The sequence below is a fragment of the Lissotriton helveticus genome, chromosome 5_1 (genome assembly GCF_964261635.1).
Source record: "Lissotriton helveticus chromosome 5_1, aLisHel1.1, whole genome shotgun sequence".
Lineage (NCBI taxonomy): Eukaryota > Metazoa > Chordata > Amphibia > Caudata > Salamandridae > Lissotriton > Lissotriton helveticus.
In genome coordinates this window covers 1,274,583,952-1,274,608,068 of record NC_136065.1, presented here as the reverse complement: position 1 = coordinate 1,274,608,068, position 24,117 = coordinate 1,274,583,952, and the positions used below count along the sequence as shown (strand labels likewise).

At 42.3% G+C, this 24,117-nt stretch overlaps 1 protein-coding gene across 2 annotated transcripts in view; it reads right to left on the bottom strand.

Moving 5' to 3' along the window:
* TMEM253 (transmembrane protein 253) overlaps positions 1-23,772 on the bottom strand; it is a 104,361-nt gene extending 80,589 nt beyond the window's left edge. The window contains exons 1-6 of one of the 2 annotated variants that reach the window (XM_078644097.1): positions 23,622-23,772; positions 20,603-20,752; positions 9,502-9,612; positions 9,002-9,061; positions 4,855-4,965; positions 1,114-1,260 (exon numbers count right to left, since the gene is read on the bottom strand). In XM_078644097.1, coding sequence (XP_078500223.1) covers positions 1,114-1,260; positions 4,855-4,965; positions 9,002-9,061; positions 9,502-9,612; positions 20,603-20,743 — 570 coding nt within the window. In that variant the 5' untranslated portion in view covers positions 20,744-20,752; positions 23,622-23,772. The remainder of the gene's footprint in view (positions 1-1,113; positions 1,261-4,854; positions 4,966-9,001; positions 9,062-9,501; positions 9,613-20,602; positions 20,753-23,621) is intronic. The other variant, XM_078644096.1, reaches the window with a different exon arrangement.
* Between the last annotated feature and the right edge of the window lie 345 nt (positions 23,773-24,117).

The window sequence follows — 24,117 nt, the reverse complement described above, 5'->3', positions numbered from 1 at the left end:
ATTGATTGCCATAGAAACCTGTTGGGCTCCCGACGCTGTTCTTCACCATGAGCAGGGCCACCCTCATGCCACTGGTGGTGTACTGCTGGTGCTGCCTGGGACCTTGCCCACCACTCACCTTAACTCCTGGAAATTGATCTTGTAAGTCACTGTATTATATCTGTTTGCAAAACCTGTTCTTCCTTCCATAGGATAATATTGCAGAACTCAGAAATTGCACTGTGTCCACTTTTTAAAGGGAAAATAAGTTATATTTAAAAACTTACTTACCTGGACGATTTTTTTCTGATGCCTAAACATATATAAAGACACTTGTTTTTTTTATAAGTTGGTATAGATCTGCTTCCTGAGTGGTATGTGTCATTTATTAATTATTGTGTGTATTTGTAAATGCCTTGCACTCCTCTGTGTTAAACCTAAGGCTGCTCAACCACACAACCCCTAATAGAGCACTTTGGGATTGCTAGAGCAAGCCCCTATCTTCTCATAAGGGAACCCCTGGACTCTTTACACGCTATATCAGATTCTTGATATATCACATAAAGAGCGAGCCTCCTACAGTGGGGAGATATCCATTTTTATAGGCGATTTATGAGACAGCCATATAAAGTTCCTTGGGTGGTAGAGGGGGTGGAAAAGGCCTAGTCAGAGTTTTCCTTGAAGACAGGGAAGCCCAGGGCTTAGGCAGTACGCTCAAAGGGTGGGGGACTTGGTCAGGTTAAAAGGACTGTGGTTTGAATGGTTTGAAGGTATGTTGGATGACAGTATTGAATGTCGGTGTCGTTTGACTGGGTGAGTTGATATTTTGGGGAAGGCTTTAGAGTGGGGGTAGGCTGCGTTAATGGATTAATGAGGCCTGTGTTTGTTTTGATTGTAATATTTAAAATCTAGCCGCAAACCTGTCCTAGTAAAGTGATATTTTGCTCTCCGATGGTGGTCATGGTCTCTGTTGCATCGTCCAGCCTGATTCCGAGTACTCTATTCCACTTTTCTTTTCATGGCAACTTGTAATGAGGCCCTAAGTGGCTCACTTGGGCACCACTGTACGTACCTGCCCTTGTCTCCGTGGCACAAGTTATTAATATATATTACTAAGGGGTAGCGTGTCCGTACCTCATGTAGCTCCTGATAAAGGGCCTGGATCTTCAGGGACCTCCAAGGTTTCCGGCATGCAAGGAGGAGCAGGGTGAGGCTTGAGGTCAGGAGGCTGAGGCAGGTAAGCACGATGGCAGTGGCCTTAATCACCAGCACACCATGTCTCTGAGAGGAGAACATCAAATGGAGAAAACAATATAAGATACAAAAGCACAGATGGGTCTGTGGGGAGCTCACGGAAGCAGTAAAGATCGCGCAGGGCTCAGCAAACCTTATGCAAGGGCTGACGAGCAGCAGCGGTGAATTTGTATAAAAGAAAATAGGTGTGCCGGGGTGAGTGAGGGGCATGCATTTGTGTGTGGTCATGTAAAAGCACACATGCTGGTCAGAGAGGAAAATGAAGGGACTCATGTATAGCACACAGAAGACACAGAGAAGTATTAAGGGGCAGGTGAGGAGCCAAAAAGAAATAAGTGTAAGCACACAAGGGGTGACGAAGAGCAAGCATGCACTGGTGAGAAGCGCACATGGACCTATGAAGAGGACCCAGGTAGGTGAAGAACATAGTGGGAACAGACAGACGCACATTGGGTTTTACCTATGAGGACAATAGAGGGTCTGTAAGGAGCATTCAAGGAAAGAAGAGTAACATGCACACAAGCAGACTGGAGTGTGCATGGAACAGTAAACAACACCATGAGGCTTAGTGGAGAGTGTCCAGGGCGCACAGACAACACTGAGGAGTGCCCATTGGATAGTAAACAATACAAAAGCAGTCAATGAAATCTTAAGAGGGCTTGTGAGAGCCTGTGATGACCACACACAGGCCTCTTAGGAACAATCAGGAGGCAATAAAGAGGACGCAGGAGCCAGTGAAGAGCACACTGTGGTGCATAGGGAGCACGCAGCGGTGGATGAAAGCCATGTAGAAACCAGTGGTGAGCATACAGGAGCCAATGTGAAGCTTATAGGCACCAGTGAAAAGATTAGGTGCCTGTTTAGCCAATGAGACAATATATAGCACACACCAGCTCCTCTTGCAGACTCATTGGAGGTTCCCAGTCCAGACGTAGAAAAGGATGTCACTCACTTGTGTATCTTATGCCAGTCTCTGTCTAACTGCGTTAGGGTGGAGAAGGATTCTGGTCCTAAATCTCTACAGTCTAGGAATGCAACTCTTCATTGCAGCCCTTCTTACACTTCATGTCGCTATCAAATACGGAAAAGAGACAATCATGAAAGGAAGAGTTCAACAGCCTCTACATAGTCAATGCTTATTTACTGCCTGTCCTCTGTGCTTCTCTCCAGCAGGTCAGCATTTCAGCAAGTCTGTCCTAATCTATATCACTCAAACTCTATTCGTTGGACACAGCCTCTAACTCCAACAGGCACACAGCACTGGGTCAAAGCTGGCTCAGTGTTTGCCATCTACATAAACCTCTGCTCCATCCTTCTCATCTCATCACACCTCCAGTCTATACATTTGATTCAATGTTTGTCTTCTCAATAGTAAATGCAGATCGAGATGTATGAACACTAAGACTTTACATCAGACACAACTCCTGGCACCATCATTCGCACATCTCCACCCTCAAGCCATCTTGTCGGATAAGCATTTGTCACCCCAGCGGCAAATCTAGATAAAAGTGTACTCACCCATCAGCCTACACCAATAGCGCACATGCAACATAGACATAGCCCCTGGCATCATCACACGAACCACATGGCTCCAAGCCATATGTGTAGTTAAGCGTATGCCACCTCATTGGTGCATCCATTCAAGCTGTACCAAAACATCTACATCTTCTCACCAACGTTCATATCCACCACCCTGAAGAAGTGAGTTAAACATTCCAAATCCACCTATATACGTGAACCACAGGAGAACAAAACAAATTGCACAGATGTCCCTTGACATAATGCTCTACTGAGACCCAGCCGTGGATCTAGCAGGCTACCACCCAATGCAATCCATTCCGAAGGTGAATACACCACGTCCTGCTGGAAAATGGTGCTTTGGCCTATAGTATATATAGTTCAAGTCCACCAAAAGACAGATGAACATTCCTTTTAACTAAGCCTGGCTCCAAAGACTAAAAGTAATAGAAATTGCTGTAGTTCCTAGAAACTCTGTAGGGGAAAGTGATAGTGGAGAGACCACAGATTTTCTGCTCCCAAAGTTAAGAGAAAACCAATAACAAGAACACCCCAAGCCACCTCTGGAGGAGCAATCCATGAGTCTGCCTTGCCCAGAAAGCTCAAAAACACCCAATCCGATTTCCTTAAACCCGACACACAGCCATTCAATCTAGATTAGGATGCATATTGTCATATTGAAGGTTCTTTAGATTTAGCCTATGAAAACAGAAATCTCTTCCACATCTACTCAGATTTCAATGTTACAGGAAAGCTCATTGCAATGGCAAGCCTAGCATCTCTTGATACTCAACAGGGCCCTTTTCCTGGCCAATGCAGCAGGGTGCAGGCCGGGGAAAAACAGCAGGTGCAATTTTCCATCAGCGCTTCGACCTTGCTGATGGCTACCCAAATAATTCACTCTTTGCACTCCATCACAAAAATCCTCAACACCATACCACACAATCCTCCACCCAAAACTTGTTTGCTGGTGGACAGTCTGTAAAGCCTCTTCTTCCACAGCTTGTATGGCCAACAGGTCGGCCAAAACCTCAGTCACTTTATGCTGAAAAGCCTCCTCTGAGGTCCTTGCTGGAAACTCCAGCTAGCAAAGCTCGGTCACTCTACACAACCTGATGCTCTTCCAGCCTTTGGAGTTTCTCTGCTGATTTTTTGAAGGACTCCAGTTCACGTCCCTCAGAGGAGGTCTCCGTGGCCTGTCCTCAAGTACATGTACTCTGCTATCTCAGTTGTTTCCACTTCGTGTTCCGCAGACCTCACCTTCTCTGCTCCACTACTGAGATCCTATCATGATGCTCAATGTGTGGAGAGTGGTGATGGAGCGCAGGAGGATCTACTCTCCCTCCACCTCGCCTTTAATTGTACCTCTGTCTCTTGTCATCAGTAATCCCCCACCATCACCCATCTGGGCTGCTCCTCGCAGTGTGAACAAATCCAGTGCTCCTTTATTTTTCTTAGCAATCTTGAAACAGAGGTAGGTGAACACAGGCCCTAGGGTCCCCACTCTCTGCTCAATGCAATGATGTATGAGGGCCCAAGGGTTGTGTCCTCTGGCTTACATAATGCAGGGGCCAGCGGAGAACACAAGTAGGGGCCAGAAAAGGCGGGAAGGAAACATGGAACAGCACAGGATGAGCCCACCGGGGCTAGCCATGTGCACATAGGCGCAGATGATCATACGTGGGCTGCGAGTAGGACCCAGATGGTGATCGTTCACATGGCTCGGAGGAGCTGGGATTGGAGGAGGGGCACATGGGTCAGTACAGCAGACACACAGGCTGATGAGGAGCAGACAGAAGTCAGGGGGGAGGGTGGAAAAGCAGGTGAGGATCACAAAGGACTAGAAAGGAACAAGGAGTGGGTGCTCCCACAGGACATTGTGAGAAGTAGAGTAGGGGTGGATAAGAGACATACAGGCGGCGATAAAGAGCATAGACCGTAAAGTGAGAAGCACCCGGGGGACATCGAGGAGCACAGTTGGCACAGTGAGAAGCACAATTGGCATACACGAGCCCTGGACCCGGAAAGAAGTACACAATAGTGTGTGAGGAGCATATAGCCCTACTTCTTCTAAACCTCAAGGCACTTTTCAGCCCCACCTACCTGGTAATGGGTGAACAGCTCCTGCTCCTTCTTCACCTGCAGGCTGAAGAGAAGCACTACACATCCGGCCAGGACCAGGGTCAGCAGGTTCAGCACCATCAGGGCCTGCATCTGGAAGAGATTTCGGAGATGGCTGATATACAATAAAAGTGTGACTTGAGGAAATATGAGATATATGAGATGAGAAAGACAGGAGATGTAAGAGACAGGGGAAAGAACAGACAAGATGTAAGAAACAGGAGGGTCAAGAGGGAGGAAATGTAAGAGGGGCTTTTAAGAGACAAGTATATAGGGACCAATCAATGTTTGAGACATGACATGTAAACCGATTTACATGGCAAGAGATGTAAGAAGATGGGGGCAGGAGTTATAAGAGAGAGAGAGAGTTATGTAGGAGTAAAAGAATTAGGACACAACAGAGGGAGAACGGGGATATTGCCATCAGGGCCCCAAACCAGAAGTGAAAATGTCAACAGATTAGAGAAAATGAGCCTTGGAAAGAGAAAGAACAAGCATTTGCAATGCAATAGGTCTCGCATTTATGGAAGTTTGAGCTATTGGCATTGTAAATGACATTGCCGTTTATTTTTGTTTTAAAAACCAAAGCATAAATAAAAGGCATTGTCATTTACAATGCCCATAGCTCAAACTCGCGTAAATGCGAGATCTGTTGCATTGCAAATGCTTGTAAGACTTCTGACCACAGCAAGGCAGTAAAACAGAAAGACAGTTTTAACAATCATCAAACTGCACAGCTCGCCGTCTAGTCAGGTCACAAGTGCATGTGCCCCTCTTGTCACATCCTGATTTTTGTAATCACACAAACCACTCACTATCAACGTATAACCTCACAAAGCATAATGCTTTGCTTAGGGCACCACATATTCAAGATGCTCCAGCGCCAATAAAACTAATTCTCTTTGAAACGATTTGCAGCTGGTTGGAGGTATGGCTGTGTTAAATATGTGCCAGATACAAAAATATAAGTATATATAGAGAGAGATTTTACAAGAAAACATGCACTATGAATACTCTGTTCCTGCAGCCATTTACCCATACTAGTGCATTATAAAAGGGCAGGTAGGGACACTGCAGACTCTAGCAAACAGGATGTCGGGTGACTCAATTCGAGGGTGTGGTTACATGGACTGCCTTGATAGGCTGCCTTAAACAGATAAGCTGACACGACGGGAATCCTATTGGCAGAGAATTAAATTATTCAGCGCAGAGTCTCCCTGTATGCGACACCAGAATACAGAGAGCCGCCGTACGGATCAGGATCGCGGGCATACATTATGTGAAACTGTTACGCCGGGAATCCCATTGGCAGAGAATTCAATTATTCAGCGCAGAGTCTCCCTGTATGCGACACCAGCATACAGAGAGCCGCCGTACGGATTAGGATCACTGGCATACATTATGTGAAACTGAATGAAAAAGGTAACACTGCAAAGCCCCTCTTTTTCCAGGAAAAGTATCTGAACCAGGCTGCTCCTTCTTTGAGAGCAAGAGAAGTGGGGTGAATGAACATTTGAAACAAATTATTATGATGGACAGCGAAGGCTGCAGAGATTCAATTCCCGCTAACCAATGAGAGAGCCGACTGGTGCTCCAGGCGGGAAGGCAACGTGGTTGCAGGAAGCCCAGAGCGTGCAGTACACGTGACGCCTTGTAAAGATAAGAATTCATTTGCGACAGAAGGAAACCAGACGAGCCAGTCCGGGTGGGCCGGAACAAAAAGCCAAAGGAAGGCAACCCAAAAAGCTTATTTCCAATGGCAGCCCACCATTACCATAAAACAGTGACGCCAACCAATGGAAATGAGGGGGCGGGGCTTCAAGCCCTCTTCTCAAAGTCCTCTCTCACAAAATCTCTCGCTGAGGTGAGCAGCGCTTTGCGCTGCAACGCCACGCGAGGCCTAAAATCACAGAGAATGAAAGAGCAACGGAGAAAAGAAACAGATAAGCGTCTTACCAAACATTAAACAAAGACAAGGAAAAAAGAAGAGGAGATTAAGAAAAGAAAGAAAAAAAAAGCAAAACGAGTAGAAAAGAAATAAAGGAGGACATAACCAACACAAAGGCAGCAAACATAACAAAAGCGAATAGTTTGGGCTATTAGAAAGCGAACACCATTTTCTTAAGCTTCCTGTGCCATGAACATCAGCAGTACAAGGTCTCCTTACACCCAGAACAGGCACCAGAATTGTATCATTACTAGCAGAACAGATGGAAAACGCAAGTAAGTTTTATAAAATAAGCCGAACAAGTATATATGCAAAGATATCTTCCAATAACCCTCAGTGTCTTAGAAAGAGATTTGTTGAACCATATGAAAAAGCTAGTAGGGTCAGGACACAGACACATAGCGGGCAAACACCAATACTTGGCCAGCCTTTCATTGGGTTGCTATGACGAATCATATTTACTTTTCTCTACGGCTTAGCAGGCCTCTGCTTGCCAGATGTTGTGCAATGGCTCAAGTGGTGACTGTGCTACCACCTCGGTTCCTGCCCTGGCTTTCCCGCTTAGCCATGGCAGGTGATCCTGGATGTTACTTCACTTAACCTCAGCTCCCCTACTTGTCAAAATTCAGATCACTTAGAAACAATTTGATATTATGTTCTAGAAAAATAAACTGGCCATTTATATTTTGTGTAGTGATGCACTTCTAAACTATAGTAGAGGTGTAGGGAAGAGGTGTGGCGCTAAGGCCAGGGCGACTGACGCTGGAATCTGGTGCTCACGGTTCGATCCCAGGCACCAGCGACAGGTCAGCCCAGCACCGTGTGACTCTGGGCAATAGCTTGCTTAATCTTCCCGACGGCCCCCAGCGCCGGGATGCCTTCGGGGAGCTGTTTGCACTTTACAAATACTGGATTTACATTCTTGGTGATCATAGAACACATTGCAATTGAGAGTAGGGCACACACAGTAATAATACCAACTAAAACAGAAACTGTTCAAAACAAAATACTACTAGGTAAAAATGTACCTGTTTTGCATGTGCACTAACAATTATTGCTTCCATACTGAACAATAATTGGCAAAACCAATAAGTTTGGCTTTGATGTGCTAATGCATGCAAACTGTTTTGAGAATGGACATATATCTCCATGCATTGCCACATTAAAGTCAGAGCTATTGGCTTTGCCAATGCTTGTTTAGTTTTACTCAGCTAACTTGAGTGCCCTTATGCATGTTTGTCTATGTCAATGTAGTAATTCAAGTAAGTTTAAAATGCCAATCAATATGCACGATCGGCGTCGTGAGTGACCAAGGTGCAGCGAGCACCAAACGCGTTGATGCTTTCTTCCGACTGAGCATTACATCAAAACTTGATTATTGACCTCAATTTAAGTGGCTGCATGCAAAGCAGCAGCATTTTAATACATTTCAATATTAAAAGATTATTTTAAAGACAGTGTCTACTCCTCCGTGTCCTGTTTTTGTAGTCCATGACCTTGTGGCATTAGCCCTAATAAATTACCTCACACTTAGATTCGAGGTCTTTCTTTTACTTGAGTAAGTGAATTAATTTTGTTGTATGTTTTCTAATGTAAATTTTGTTTGTACACTTTTGTATGACTGGGCAGAATGATCGTCATATGCAGTCGATCCTTTCCATGAAATATTTTGGTGCTGCAAGAAAACCTGAACGTAGGTTTGTTTATCTTGCAAACCATCTGTTTGCATGAAACAGGATGAGTGCACTGTGCTTGCTCCATGCTTCCAGCAGTATGCACCACAGCGTGAAGCACAACAATAGTAGCACTCTATCTGGCCACCATCCCACACATCTACAAGACCAGAATGGGAGGAAAGTCCTTCTCTCACCTCACAGCCAAGGCCTGGTACGGCCTCCCCCTCCACCTCTGGCAAGTGCCTACACTGCCCCAGTTCAGGAAGGAACTCAAAACCTGGCTCTTCGGATGACCCAGCACTCAACTGAGCTGCCCCCCCCCCCCAGTGCCTTGAGTCCCTCGCGGGTGAGTAGCTGCGCTTCACAATTCCCTGATTGATCTAACTTCCAACCCAGTTCCTACTAATTAATTACCAGTGTAATAGTAATGAGCACCAATACACAAACCCGTTAGAAGAGGTATGTACAAGAGGGCACGAGGGAAAAGAGTGACAAACCATCTCACCTTCACGACCCTCCTGGGTCCACAAAGCAGCGCCAGCGCAAGCAGCCCAGTGAAGACGTACTGTAGAGACAGAAGAGACAGGAAACAGTCAGCAGTCAAAACTGGGGAACTTCCGGGGCAGGGTTGGCAACCCAGGGCTAGGGGGATAGGAGAGATCCGAAGCCTTCACTGAGACAAAGCAGGGGCTTGTCAAGATCAAAGAGTAGGGGAAGAACATCAGAGAAGAGATGACAGGCTGGTGGCACCTTCTAGATCATTGTAAAGATGCTCAGGAGCAAGAAGCGAAAGGAACACATTAGCCTCCGTCTCTGCCAACGTGTCTCAGCATCTTAGGGACCACCACAAGGAGTCCAAATAAAAGAAAGTAAACAGGACCTTTCACTGTACAGATCAGACCCCTTGACATGAAGCAAGCAGAACAGTTGGATGGTGTTTTTGCCAAAAAAGTGTTCCATTTAGGTTTATTCAGACTGAGTACGTTCATAGTCTGCTAAGCTTACCGAAATGCTGGACCAGAGGGGCATTCCCATGGCGACATTACAACCAGAATCCAGACAGGCAAGCGAGACGGCAATGGGAATAGAGACAGCTCCGAGGAAAATCTGAAAGAACTGCAAGAGAGGAAAGGGAGTATAGTCAATAAGGGATAACAGAATGTGACAAAAGCAGCCTACGACCGCGGCAGACCTCTTGTGCACCACTTCTCAGACAAATGTCACTACGTCATATGTATTTCTCTGCACTAAGGAGAGGATCGCCAAGATGGTCTTGCTAGCAAACGTCTACGCACTTGATTATAAGACCCACTGTGCAGAGTCCTCTGGAGCCAATGCTGAGTGCATTACACAAAAGTAGACACTTAGAATCTAGTATGTCGTTAATTAGGGCTTCAAGTCTACTAGACTGGTATGAAATGGTTTTCATATTTTGTCTGTAGTTAGACCTTGAGCTCTTGGGAAAGCGGTGATTGAACAGGGCGTCCAAATATCCTTAACAGCTTCTCCAATTTGCCATACCTAGATTCGGGAAAGCCTTATGTGCAGCTCATGGTGAGGGGCCAGTGGATTGCCATGTTGTGTTTTTCTACATGGGACTCGTGTGTATGTACGGGGACAAGAAACATTTGTTTTACATACAGATCAGGCTTCTTTTTGGGGGCCTGGTCCCTATTCCATATTGTCTAAGACCACCAGACACAATTAGCAGTTTTACCAAAGTTTATTTTCCTTAAGAGCGCTTTGTTCCTGCCAAAGGCATTCCTTCATGTGGGTTGTTAGGATATGGCGGCTATCGGAAGAGGGTGCACCATCTAATTAATCACAGTCATTGATCTGTTCTTCTGTCACATATCAAGACCAGCTTTGAAAACGACCACACCATCTAGGAGGATTTGTACAAGAATATAGGGGTAGGTTCTTGTCATACAAAAATACTGTAACCTAAATATCAAATACAAAAATATCTTGATGGGAAGTAAATATATGTGCTTATAGGTGTACTATACTGAACTCCACATATATGTACATTCATGGTCCATACATCTTCAAGGGATGTGGGTGTGGAGTTAAGAATAGCAAATCTATATTTACCTGTACATAATTCTTTCACGCTGTTTTTGAGGTCGATATTTACACTATAATATTTTTAAATCACAATATAATATTTCCCCCAAATATTCTGCTATATTATCCATTGAGGAGATCCCCTGCCACATTATAGTAGTCCCAGATGCAACCTGGCACTAACAAACATCCACTGGAACTGTTCTTCCACTGACACAAGTATGAGAAGTCATCAAGTATCTAGAAACCTTCCAGCTATCAATCTAATGCCTTACTCTCACTGAAACCTGTTCTTATGCATACTGCAGCCCAGATGTAAACTCCACCAGGCCTACTAATTCCAAACCAGTCACTCTCACCACTAAACAAGTGCTCTATCAGCAATTGTGTTCTACAATTCCACCACCTATTTCGAAAAAACAACCATTCAACTGCCAAGCTTTCAAAACCTACCAGTCCTCTGTCCCCTGACGTCAATCAGCAATTTTCTGATCTATCTCATTCCTCACATCTCTTCGTTCTAGTAATGGTAGGAGTAACAATTTGTTCTAACATTGGTGCGTAGTTTAAACTACACATATTTTCGTAGTTTAAGCAACAACTGAGAGTGTTTTGGTGAAGTAATGAAGTCCAAAAGCACTAAGGCAGAGCCCTTCAATTTAAAATAGAAAACAATAAGGGTGTCACATATGGTAAATAAATTAGAGTTGGTCAGCCCCAAAGATATGTAGTGGATCCTATTCATCAATGGTACTGCCTGCTACTTTTTCGACTTTGTTTAGTTTACTTTGCATATGCTGGGAGGTTCTGGACAAAGATCCACCCTACTGTTCAGCTCCTTTCGTACCACAGGAAAGTATAGTCCATATTCTTCTGTCATGTATGTTTTTAAAAAATACAGCAGCATTTACATCGTTCTGCGTAACTTCTTATTATTGTATACTGGCACTTTTAATGAAGATGATGTCAAATACTATACATTAGGCTGTATGTACATTTCTGAACTGTTTATAATGAAACATAAAAAACATTTTTGTATTCAGATAGTGTCATGACAAAAATGTTTGTATTTTGTAGCAAAACGCTTTTTTAGCTTTTCTAAACCATGCATTAAAAAGAAGGTTAGAACATTCTTAAAAAGATTTCTAGAGAAATATGGGCCAGATGCACTAAGCAATGTAACGGTTGCAACCACTCCAATTTGGTGTTTGTGACTATTAAAATGTTTTTTTCTAGTACTTGTACTAATTCATTTTTAGGAAGCTTGACCAACTCTTAAACGAGGATTCCATATGAATACCAATTCGGTATCTAGAAGGGATGTCTCTTTCAAATATTGAAAATCTTATGCATCAATATTTTCTTACAGAAAATCCAGTCTAAAAACATTCATACCTTACCAACACAACAAAGGGGAGGTAAGGGAAGTGGGCCTCCTGGGACCCTTTTCCCTATGAGAATGTAAAAAGAAATGTTGATTCAGGGGACCACTGCCCCCTGTTAAACAAGCATAAAAAGGTAAACCTTTATTTTTAAACACATCCTGTTTACTTTAAGGAAAACAGGCTGCATATTATTTTTTCAAGTTTGCTTTAATAATAAGCAATCACACATGGTGGTCTCTTTACTTTAACAGGTCACCATTCATGTGATGGACTCAAATCATAGTGACTCGCAATTTGAGACTTTCCTCAATAGTATACATTACAACCTACTGCAATGTGAAAGACTCAACCTATAAGTAGATTGGTCACTTGTTAACACTCTTTACTGGTCACAAAAATACTGGTCACAAATTGAGAATACTATAATACAACAATTAAATAATACATCTGGTGCTTACCTGCCGGACCTGGACCTTTGCTGTTGGCGTTGCTATTTGGCCCCATCGGAACTTTGAGCGCTCCTCCCTCAGTAAAGCGCTACCTCTTGCCGGACCCGCTTCGCGGGTCCCGCTTCGCGGCGCTTTATCCCTGTGGGTGCTGAGGAGTGTAATCCTTTGGTAACTGTTGCTGCGGGCGTTGGCTGGAGCAGGGCTGCGAGCGAGGCGGTGCTCGGACTCCGGTTCCCAGGAGTCCCTGCTGCTGACCCGAGTCACCTGGGCCGCTCTCCCTGTTCGCCACGCCCCCCTCGAGACAGTTAAAATCACCAGTCTTTAATCCCTTGGCGGATTCACTGCTTCCTTGTGCTTACCTGCCAGACCTGAACCTTTGCTGTTGGCGTTGCTATTTGGCCCCATCGGAATTTTGAGCGCTCCTCCCTCAGTAAAGCGCTACCTCTTGCCGGACCCGCTTCGCGGCGCTTTATCCCTGTGGGTGCTGAGGAGTGTAATCCTTTGGTAACTGTTGCTGCGGGCGTTGGCTGGAGCAGGGCTGCGAGCGAGGCGGTGCTCGGACTCCGGTTCCCAGGAGTACCTGCTGCTGACCCGAGTCACCTGGGCCGCTCTCCCTGTTCGCCACGCCCCCCTCCATCACTCCCCTATAAACTTAGTACGTCTCTCCGCTGCGCGGGAGCGTCCCGGGAGAAGCCCGGGTCAAGGGCGGGACCGTCAGAGGCCGAAGGAGGCTGGGCTGGGCCCAGTTCCATTGATTTTATTCCTTTTATCTTTGCCGTATTGTAATTATTGCTATTCTATAAATTATAAATTGTTTGACATTATTCTAAGAGTGCTTTTGCTCTGTTATGTATTTTTATATTGTGTGTTTTTTAAACCTAAACAAATATGACGGCAAAAAAACTCCGGTCTGGTCGAGTAATAGTAGGTAGGTCAGGTTCTAAGACAAAATCGAATCCCCTGAGGAATAAAATTAATTCCTCTATGCAACTGAAAGGGCAGTGTCAACTATTCAGCTTATGGGAAAGGGGAAAAGATAAAGTCGTGCTGGATGTCATAGACACTGAAGGCAAAGTGTCCGAGGCGGTTTCTTCCCTTGTTAAGGATAATATCAATCTAATTGAGGTTCCCGCCTTGGTTAATTTTGGAAACCGCCTCTCCGAGGCAGTGGAGGGCCCGCCTCCCGCTCTCTTGGACTCACGGTTGCAAAGGGAAACTCCTTCTGTAGTCTCTGATTGTTTTATTCTGAATACTTCAAATGTCACCTTAAAAACGGCCGAATTTAGACTGCCTAAACCCTCTCATCCAACTACGGAGCAATCAACGATCATTCCAGACTCTTCTTCTATCCTGGTTGTACCGGTGGGGGACTTCACTTTACCTGATATAGATTTAGTCTCCCAAAAGAAGTTTTCGGAATCCATTTTTACCGATTTTATGACTAAAACAAATTTTAATGAAGTCCCATTAACCTCTAAACTTCATCCACACAACAGTACTCCCTCTAATAAATCAGATTTCTCTTTAGCCCAGTTAAACCTCACCCCGTGCTCCGGCACCAATTTAAATAATACTGCTGTGAGCCCCCCGATTGTTGATGATAATTTAATTTCCAAATCTCTGTTCTCTTTGGAGTCTTTGTTATCATCAATTTTACGTCTACTGGAAAAATTTGTCGGTGGGTCTGATTGTGTTTTGGATACGGTAATCCATATTTTAAGAGTGCTTTTACTTAACCAAGGTGGGCTCATTCCCGGGTGTCCTCTTGAGCCCGGCAAAGGTTTGAACCATCTGAGTGAAGCTAAAAGGCCAACTAATGAAATAGAGACTCTAGATCCAGTCCAAATGGATCAATCTCCTATTTCCGAAGACTTGTTGGTAAACACGCTCCCGTCTAACCCAGTAGTGCCCAGCACTGATAATGTAGCTCCCGCAGGTGGTAATTGTATTGCTATCCTTGATGAAGAGATAGTATCTTTGGCTGCCCCTATGGATACGCAAAATTTAGAAGCACCTTTTGTATTTCCTATATTTAATACACATATAAAAAAAAATGATGATGAAGAGGTTTGTCCCGATTCTTCAATTAATGGGGTTAAAGCAGTGATTATTAAGCATAAAAAGAATAGATTAAAAAAAAGGAAACCTGCTCGAAGGTTCTCTAAAAAAAGGCAGGGGAAGCTCATTTTTGAAAATAATTTGGAGGCCTCGTTAGAAAATTCTAGCCTGAATGACCTACATTTTAATCAACCCGATGTCATAATTGATCCTCCCACAGAGGTTCAACCGATTATTTCTATTACTTCTGCGGGATCATTGAACCAACCTCAACCCATAGAACTGCCTTTGTCGGAAAAAGTTCAATTGAGTATTGTTAACCCTTTAGCTAGGCCTTTTCATGATTTGCCTTCAATTATACCTCCCGCTTGCGTGCCTATGCGGGAGAAAGAAAATGTAGACACTGTCTTTCTAGATTTTATTCCTCTTTTTGATACTGATCTTGTCTTAAACAGATCGTCTCTTCTCAAATGTTTCCGTGAGATTGAAAGCCTAAAACTAATTCAAACCGCGGATTTGGATTCTGTACTTTTATTGAATTCCACCCTAGGGAAAATTGCAAGGGTCAAATTCCATTCTAAACTAGTTCTGAACCATATTTTACATTGGGCAGATGAATTGCAAATTAGAGGGATAGATGTTTCTCCACATTTTATGAAAGAACTGAGTGACAAATTATTTTCTAATCACCAAATAACCTATGGTGTTAACTCGAATTTCTCTGACTGGTCCTCAGCTAAAACTGAGGAGTTAAAAATATGGGTATCAAAAAATGAACGTCAAGTTCTATTTAAAAATCCCTCTCCTCCCAAACAAGTTCTGACGGATGACAATTTTAAATGGAGTTGGTTACCCGGCATTCTTTCTAGTAAAGCTTCCCCTTTTCGTTAACCACATCCAAGTTTTTAACACAGATTTGAAAATAATTTCCTGGAATATTGCTGGTCTTAAGAATAGCCAGGAAAAATTGTCATCCTTGCGTTCCTTAGAAGCCGACATAATTTGTCTGCAGGAAACTTGGGTGGATGGAAAAAGATTATTTGGTTTTTGATTGCAGCGCTGCCCCTTCTAGGAGAGGCCACGCGAAGGGTGGAATAGCCTGCTTACTCTCTAATAAAATTAATTGGAATCTTTCTTATTATTCAGAGCCTAATAAACTGTTTCAGGCACTAACCATGAAAAATCTGTTTAAAGACAGTCCTAATAAATTGTTCATTTTAATAAATATCTACATTCCCCCCGGCACTCGATTTAATGAAGGTTTAAAGTTGCCCTTCACCTTTTTATCCAAACTTATGGATGTCTCTCCCGCCCCATATATATTGTTACTAGGGGACCTCAATTGTAAGATCTCTAATTGTGGCCTTGAGCTATTTAGAAATAAACTAAGGGAAGAATCCCTGGGAATTCCCCAAGCCCTGTTCCCAATGCATATTAAAACCGATAAAAGAGGTAAAATATTCTTGGAAGGTCTCTCTAAGGTGGATTGTCTAATAATTAGCGGTAGACTCCCCTCTGATACCCCTGCTGCCTTTACACATACATCAAAAAATGGAGATTCAATTATTGATTATGCAGTGGTAGATTGTTCTTTTTTCCCAAGGATGTTTTGGTCGTTGACTCTGATCTAAGTGACCATAAGGTACTGATTATTACAGCTGATCTTAGGCCTCCCCCGTCTGATCCCTGGCACTTAGATACGGATTTAGTGAATTTTGGTACCAGTTCAGGGAGATGTTACTGGAATTCCCGGGCTTGTGACGGGTTGTTGAATATTTTAACCTCTACCATTGAGAATCTGTCCCAATGGGACGGAAGGGAATTTCAAAGTTTTGAAGATTTTTTAAATTCGGTAACTTCAATATCAAGGAAAGTCTTTTTGATTAAAAAACCAATAATATTCCCCGAATCACTTCGGAAACTAAATATTGAAATAAATAAATTGATAAGGGGTCAATATTTATCTTTCAATCAGGAGAGGCTCCACTCACTAACTTTGTTAAAAAGAAGGAGATCAAGGTTGAAGGATAGATTGAAAAGAGATAAGGAGGACACCTTATGGCTCAAACTCCGGGAGTCCTCTTTTAAGGGTCAAGCCAAATTATTTTGGTCATTGATAGGCAAAGGTTGTGGTACTAGATCTTGTCCCACGCCAATTGCTATTGATGAGCAGATCTGGGTCCATTATATTGAGCACTTATATAGCAGTAATGCCCCGCAACGGAATAACGTCATTAATTCTGTGTCTTTCGTTCCATCTGACATTCCGTCCGAAAATGATATTGAATTAGCCATTAAGGGCATGCGCTCTTCCGGTGCAATGGGGCCAGAAGAGGTTCCCATTTCTGTCTTAAAACAGCAGAGTAAATTATGGAGCTAAATTCTGCATCCGGTGTTTAGGTCTTGCTTTCTTAGTGGTTCTGTCCCCCCATCTTGGAAAGGGAGCATTTTGGTTCCGTTATTTAAAAAAGGGGACAGAGCTTTGCCTCAAAATTATCGACAAATTGCCTTACGAGATGCCATTGGCAAGGTCTTTGCAAAATGCCTCCTTATGCTAATTAACGATTGGGTAACTAGGGCCAAAATCTTGCCTTTTGAACAAACTGGCTTTAGACAAAAGCACGGCACTTTAGATAATTTAACTGCACTCCAGGTTATAATGGAGAAATATGTTAAAGTTCGTGGAGGGCGTGTCTATGGAGCCTTCATTGACTTCTCCACAGCTTTTGATAAAGTTGACAGAGTACTACTGTGGGGAAAGTTATTTGATTTAGGGATGCCTCCCTTTCTTATTAGATTAGTTCACGCCCTGCACTCGGATACTTGGTGCAGAGTATTGCTGGGTGGGGAAAGGGGACTTTCCAAAATTATCTACACAGCGAATGGGTTAAAGCAGGGTTGCCTATTGGCTCCTCTGCTATTTTCCCTCTACATAGCTGACTTACCCCAGGTTCTCTCTGCAAGTACAGGTATTGCTCCGATCCTGGGGGTTCCCCTATTGTGTGCCTGATGTATGCTGATGACATTTTGATCCTTGACCTAATGCCTAATGGGCTGAATAATCGCCTGCATGCCTTACATAAGTTTGCAGAAAAGCATTATCTATTAATAAATATTGCTAAGAGTAAAGTGATGTGTATGTCTGGTAGGAAGAGACCTAAATTTGTGAATTTTGCTTGGACGGTGGGGGGCCAAAAATTGGAAACAGTGAAATCCTATACCTTTCTTGGCAAAATTGTCACGAACAATTTAAATGAAAAAGCTCATATAGCTAATAACATCCAGAAAGCTATTGTTCAGGGCAAGAGTTTGATATCCTTATATAAGGCCACAGGCAGAAGGCACTTCTCGATACTGTTGGATGTATATCGAACTAAAATCCCAGCCTCTTTACTCTATGGTATAGAGTTAATTGACATAAAAAGTAGGAGCTTTTTAAACTCCACTGAAGGAAAAATTCTACGTAGCCTTTTATCTGTCAATACAGCTAGTTCTACAGCTGCTCTTAGACAGGAATTCGGCTTATGTAGTAGCTGGGTACAAGGTCTAGCGGGGATTGTGCGCTGGGTTTTCAGCCTAGCAACGAGTGAGCCAGGCACATTACGACATTTAATAAAAAATGAGTTGCTGGGACATTTCAATGACTATTCTCTGCTTATAAAAAACTTTAGATATGCGGTGAGTCAATTACAATTAGATAAAGCTGAGTTATTCTCTTTATCTCCATATCAGTTAAAAACCCGTTTGAAATTTACTTCTTGGGAACTAGGGTTTAGACTGGATAGAGAGCTCCGTACTATGAAAAAGGGCATAAATCCAGCCATTGACTCCTGTCTGGTGAGGAAAGCACAACCCTTTGTTCACTGGAACATTCCTCATGGTGTCAGGCGTTTTATGTTCTTAGTAAGACAGGATTTACTTCCTTTGGAACTGCTCTTATCCAGATGGTATGGCTCACCAGCCGTTTGTGACTTATGTCACATGAAAGATCAAGACTTGCTGCATGTTATTTTTGTTTGCCCAGCTTTAATGTCATTTAGGCGTAAATGGTTAAGACCTATCTGTCTGCAATTGAACATCTTGTCTGCCTCTGATTTTATTTTTGCCATGAATAATCCCCCGAATGAAATGTTTTGTTTTAAATTATACAATTTTTTAAAATGTTTTTTGACTCTGTACTAGGTGGTAATACTAGAGATTTTGATTATTTCTGTATATCTGACAATCATTTCTATGTACTCTTTTCTCTTTTTGTATTCATGATTTATCTTGAATATATGTGATGTATATTTTTATGTGGACCTCTTCGGAGTTCCGTAATCATAAATAAATAAATTGAAATAGAAATGCCTTGTGATATTGATGTGCCTTGGATGCTAAACAACACTCTGGTGGATGTAACAAATAAACTGAAAATAATAAAAAAAAAACAATGGCAATTTAATTATACATAAAAAGGAAACAAAATATGTTTTAATAAAATCTTTAAAATTACATACATTTCTATGAATAGATATAAAATTAAATACACATAATAATACTATATATTTAAACAATATTAACAAATTAATAAATTCTAGGAATAATGAATATACTATTACCACTCCAGCGTGTGCAACAGTAGGGAAAGCGCTGGACTCAGAACGGGCAAAATTTGCTATTCCCACTCCAGTCAGTTCAACAGCATAGAAAGCGTTGAACTAAGGAGGGGTAACATTCACCATTACTTTTCCAGTGTGTGCAACAGAAGGGAAAGCATTGGACTCAGGAGTGGTAAAATGAACTATTCCCACTCCAGCATGTGCAACAGTAGGGACAGCCTTAGACTCAGGAGGGTTACAATTAACTTTTCCCACTCAGGTCTGTGCAGCCGTAGGGAAAGTATTTCACTTCAAACACATAAAATATTTTAATATATACACTACATATAAAACTATTAATATAAAATTGTATGTATATATATATATATATATATATATATATATATATATATATATATATGCCTATATATATATATATATACAAATATATATATATATATATATATATATATATACACACACTTTTAAACAACAATTAACCAATATACAAAATATTATTTTTTTATTCATTAATATCGAATACAAAATCCATTAATTGTTTATTTAATTAAATGTTCACACCATACCCCCACATACAAAGCAGCCCACATTTAAAATATAATAAAAATAAAAATTGTAACACAATTAGCAAATTAAGTAATAAATAAAATAGTTAATAATAAATTAATAATGAATTTTTAATTCATTATTTTAATTATCACTTAATTAACTTTCCACCCTATACCCCTATAAACCCAACAACCCACAGTTAAAATATAACTTTAACAAATATAATAATTATACAATTGACATGATTAGTTATCAATTACATTATTAAAACATTCATAATTCATTATTAATTAATTAGTATGTAATTAACTTCCCATCCTATACCACTACAAACTCAACAACCAGCACCTAAAATGTAACTTTAAAAAAATAATTACACAATTTACATAATTGATTATCAATTTTTTTTTATCCTAAATCAATAATTAATTATTAAAGCATTATTACTTCATTACCTTCCCACCCTACAACTCCACAACCCCATCAACCTACACCTAAAATATAACTTAAAAAACGAATTACACAATGTACATAATTAAATAACTAATATTAATTAAACATTAATTATGAATTTTTTATACTTAATTAACTACCCACCCTGTACCCTGCAAACCTCACAACCCGCTACAACACTATAAATTATTGATAAAAATTAAATTAAAATAATAAATAACTTGCAATTATAAACTATATTCAAAAACATTAACTTATACAAACAATATATGTCATATACAATTAAAATATTATTTAAAACACCTAAAGATAATTACAAAATTATATTTTTTACAATTATATATTGAAAACAATATTAAAAACAATGATATTCTTGAAAATGATATTCCTTACTTTAAAAAAGTTATCTTTTTGTCAACAATATTTCTGCATTACAATATTTTTGTGACACGATATTTAAAACTTGATATTTGTGTCACTTGATATTGATGACTCAGTATTATGTCCAAATACCATGTCCAACATTAGGATTGAATATTCTCACCCCCAGGAGCTGCAGGTTCCTCCAAGGTGGGCCCTTCAGCCAGCCAACCAGCTTTTGCTCCCTCTCCAACCTCTCATCGGCCTCTGGGCCTGCCTCTACAGCAGGACCCTGGACCTGAGCTTCTTCCTGTTCCGCAGACATGTACAACTCCTGGGGAAAAACAGAGACAGTTAAAGAGTGAAAGAGTGGGGACCAGTGCTTCAATCCTGCCTGCACCTGGCTGTGTGCCTATGTGGACCCATATGTTGGGTTATCTGCAGATATCTACCTCTGTGTGTCTGTGCATCCATCAGTCTTTCCTTCTGTGTGTGTGGTACCTGTCTATATGTCTACTGTCTGTGAAGCTGTACCTCTGTCTTTTCATCTGTGCATTTATCCTGGTCTATGTGTTTCTGTATCTATTGGTATTTTGTATCAAGCAGTGTCCCTTACAGTAACAGTCTCTACTATTCTTTTCAACCAGATTCTTGGACTGTGGCTTGATGAAGACCCTAGGAAATATACCCAAGGGTTAAAACGCGATGCTTCAACCAACCCATCTGGGTTACCTCAACATCTGAAAGAAATCTGGAGAACAGACTAAAGGATTTTTTCGAAACCCTTCTATGTGATCTAATACATTTCCGCCGCAGATGATTCAGTGAATGAACTCTACCAAAAACAGCAACTGTCCATTAGACAGTCATACAAAAAGAGGACGATGTTACACTGTGATTAAAAGTGGTTTTCCAAATTCTACATTCTAAGTCCAGATACCACGCCAGCTAAGCAAATACTTAAGTCCCCCTAAGATATTGCACTGTGTATGTCCTATGTCTGCACTTTAATGGCACAGAGAAGGAGTGTAGTTCATATGTAGATACATGTATTTTAAATGTAAATGATTTCCTGTGTACTATGTTAAAGGTAAACAGTTTTTACGATGATACTTGTATCCAAAAGTAATGAAATGCACAGTGTTATATGTGTTTCCTTCATTAGTACTTGACTTTTTCAGTGATTAATTCAAAAGGATCATGATTTAGTAGTATCTTCTATGGAAGAGCATAACTTTAGATTTATGGCAAAGCAGGGTCCTATATATAATAATTGTAAGTCTTGCAGGAAAAGCATTGATTCTGTAAAGATTTCTACACTGGATCTTAGCCAAAGGGCGGAGAAGCGACATGTAAAGATTTCTATTTGGTTTCGTTGGATGTTCTCTCAAAAGCATTTATCTTCTGTAAGAAATCCTGAAATCTGCAAAGGACCCCGGCTTCCCTGTACCTGTACCTTGGTTGGACACTATTGAATAAAACCAATGGGAGTAGACTTCTGGAGGCCGGAATTTTGTCTCATGTTACCCCTTTGGGATCGCTGCCCAATGCAAATGTCCATATATTGCCAATATTTTATAACCTTCATCTGCTAGGACAAGGTGTGGTCACGCACTTCACAATTAAGTCAGGGAGCCCCTTCATTGTCAAATTTAAAATGTTACATTAAGAAAAGAAAGTTAGTGTTCTTTTTTGAACATCAGCAAATACTAAGGGCCCAAATACGAGTCTGAACGCCAGACTTGTGGTGGCTGGTGGTCCATGAACCGCTGCATCAGCGGTCTGACTGCCCATTATGACTTGGGCGGTTGGACCACCATGGGGCCACTGATGGCGCTGTGGTCAAGAGACCGCAATATGCTTGACGGGACCGCCGTGGTCCCACCATGCATATTATGAGTTTCCTCACCGCAAAGGTTTTTATGCAAATTGCACCTACAGGGCCCCCTGGTGCCTCACGCCATGCTGATGCACAACATGTGCCCCCTGTGTATGCACACCAAGTCCTGCACTGCATGAACGTTAAAGTCCATGCTGTGCAGGAACCGTGTGTGGGGTTCCCATTGTGGTGCCTTTTTCAAAAGCACTGTCGCTTTTGAAAGCAGGACCGCAGCAGGAACCGCCACACCACCTGCCCGCCAGACCACTTTTGAGTTGCAATCTGGACAGCCGGTGGACGGGCGGCGGCGACTCTTGAAGGAGAGGGGTGCGGCGGTGGCATGGCACTCGCTCCTGCACCGCCAAAAGTCGTAATACGGCACTAAGATAGAAGATTGATTTTCTTCAAATACTTCTAGACCTCACAGAACCACAGAAGATACAAAGAAAAAACAGCAGCTGGACTGGGAAGGGTTCAAGCTGAGGCATCCTTCCTTGAGCAAAGCTGTCCAAGGCGAGCAAGTTACCCTTCCCCAAAAAATGAACACAGGCAATGCGACAAAGAGTCTAAAGGCAACTCCTCCTCCACTGAGTGTGAGATACAATATGATCAGGCTGAAGACAAGGCCCCTTCTTTCGCTAGCCGCAGTACAAACACCATTGTTGCATCCTTTATTCGCATATGGTCACACTAGGAACTGCCCTAACCCAAGTCTTTGGAGTGAACTGTTGATCTTCAGAAACAAGAGGAGAGGGGCAGCTTGAAAGTAAGAAGTAGGGGTGAGAGGAGGACACAGCCGTGCTCTATTGCTCCTTCAGTCCTTCTCCTAGATATCTAACCAACAGGACTCCATTTAATAGCGATTGCTACCAAGGTCTCGGATTGCAGATTCAAAAACAATTACAGTAGAATTCCCATTGCAAAATAATAAATGTATATCTATGCCGTGGCAGGAGAATACATGTGACAAAATGCAAAGGTCTTACTACAATCCTGCAACAGTGACATGGTAAAAACACGTTTTACTACCTCACGGATTGCATTCAACAATTACTTTACATACATACAAGACAGACCGAGTCAATCAGGAAGGGCAAAGTTACAGCTGAAGAGAATATAAAGAGAAAAGAGAAAGCCAAACAAGGATATGCAGACTGGCAAGAGAGGGGGGAATAGAAAAGCACGCCAGACAAGGAGGAACCCACTTACACAAAGAGAAGAAAAGAGGAGAATTGAGGAGAGACAGGCCAAGAGGGACAGGCGCATGAAAGACTAGAAAGAATGGAGGCCACGGCGTACATACACGGAGGCGGGATGGACCTACCGAAGAAGCAGAGGAACTGAGAACGCTATTAAGCACCAAGACGAGGAGGGGCAAACTTGCGGAAGGACAGAAGTATGCCAGCGCCACCGCTGTTGCTCTCTGCCCTCACACCTGGTTCTACTCCCTCCTCCGACAGGGAGGGTCAAAGTCTGTGCAGGTGACATCATGAGAGGCAGGATAGGCTTGGAGGAGGCGCGGGATACTAGCGTGTTTAGGGACTGTGTCTCTCCTCTCAATAGCAATGGTTTCACTCCTTCGCCTGCCCTCGGATATGGCTCCACGGGTACATCACACCCTAGGCGTGGGTTACTCATTTTACTGGCACTCTCTCTGACCCACGCCACGGATTCACGTTAACGAGCTCGGGACAAGCAGCAGTGCTTAATTTGAACAGGTGTTTTCCAGTGCTCAGCACCGGCACTTAATCATCAACAGCTGTGATTTTCATGAGCACCAGTTAAGGGCACATTTATTTACAGGGAGATTAAGTGATTTG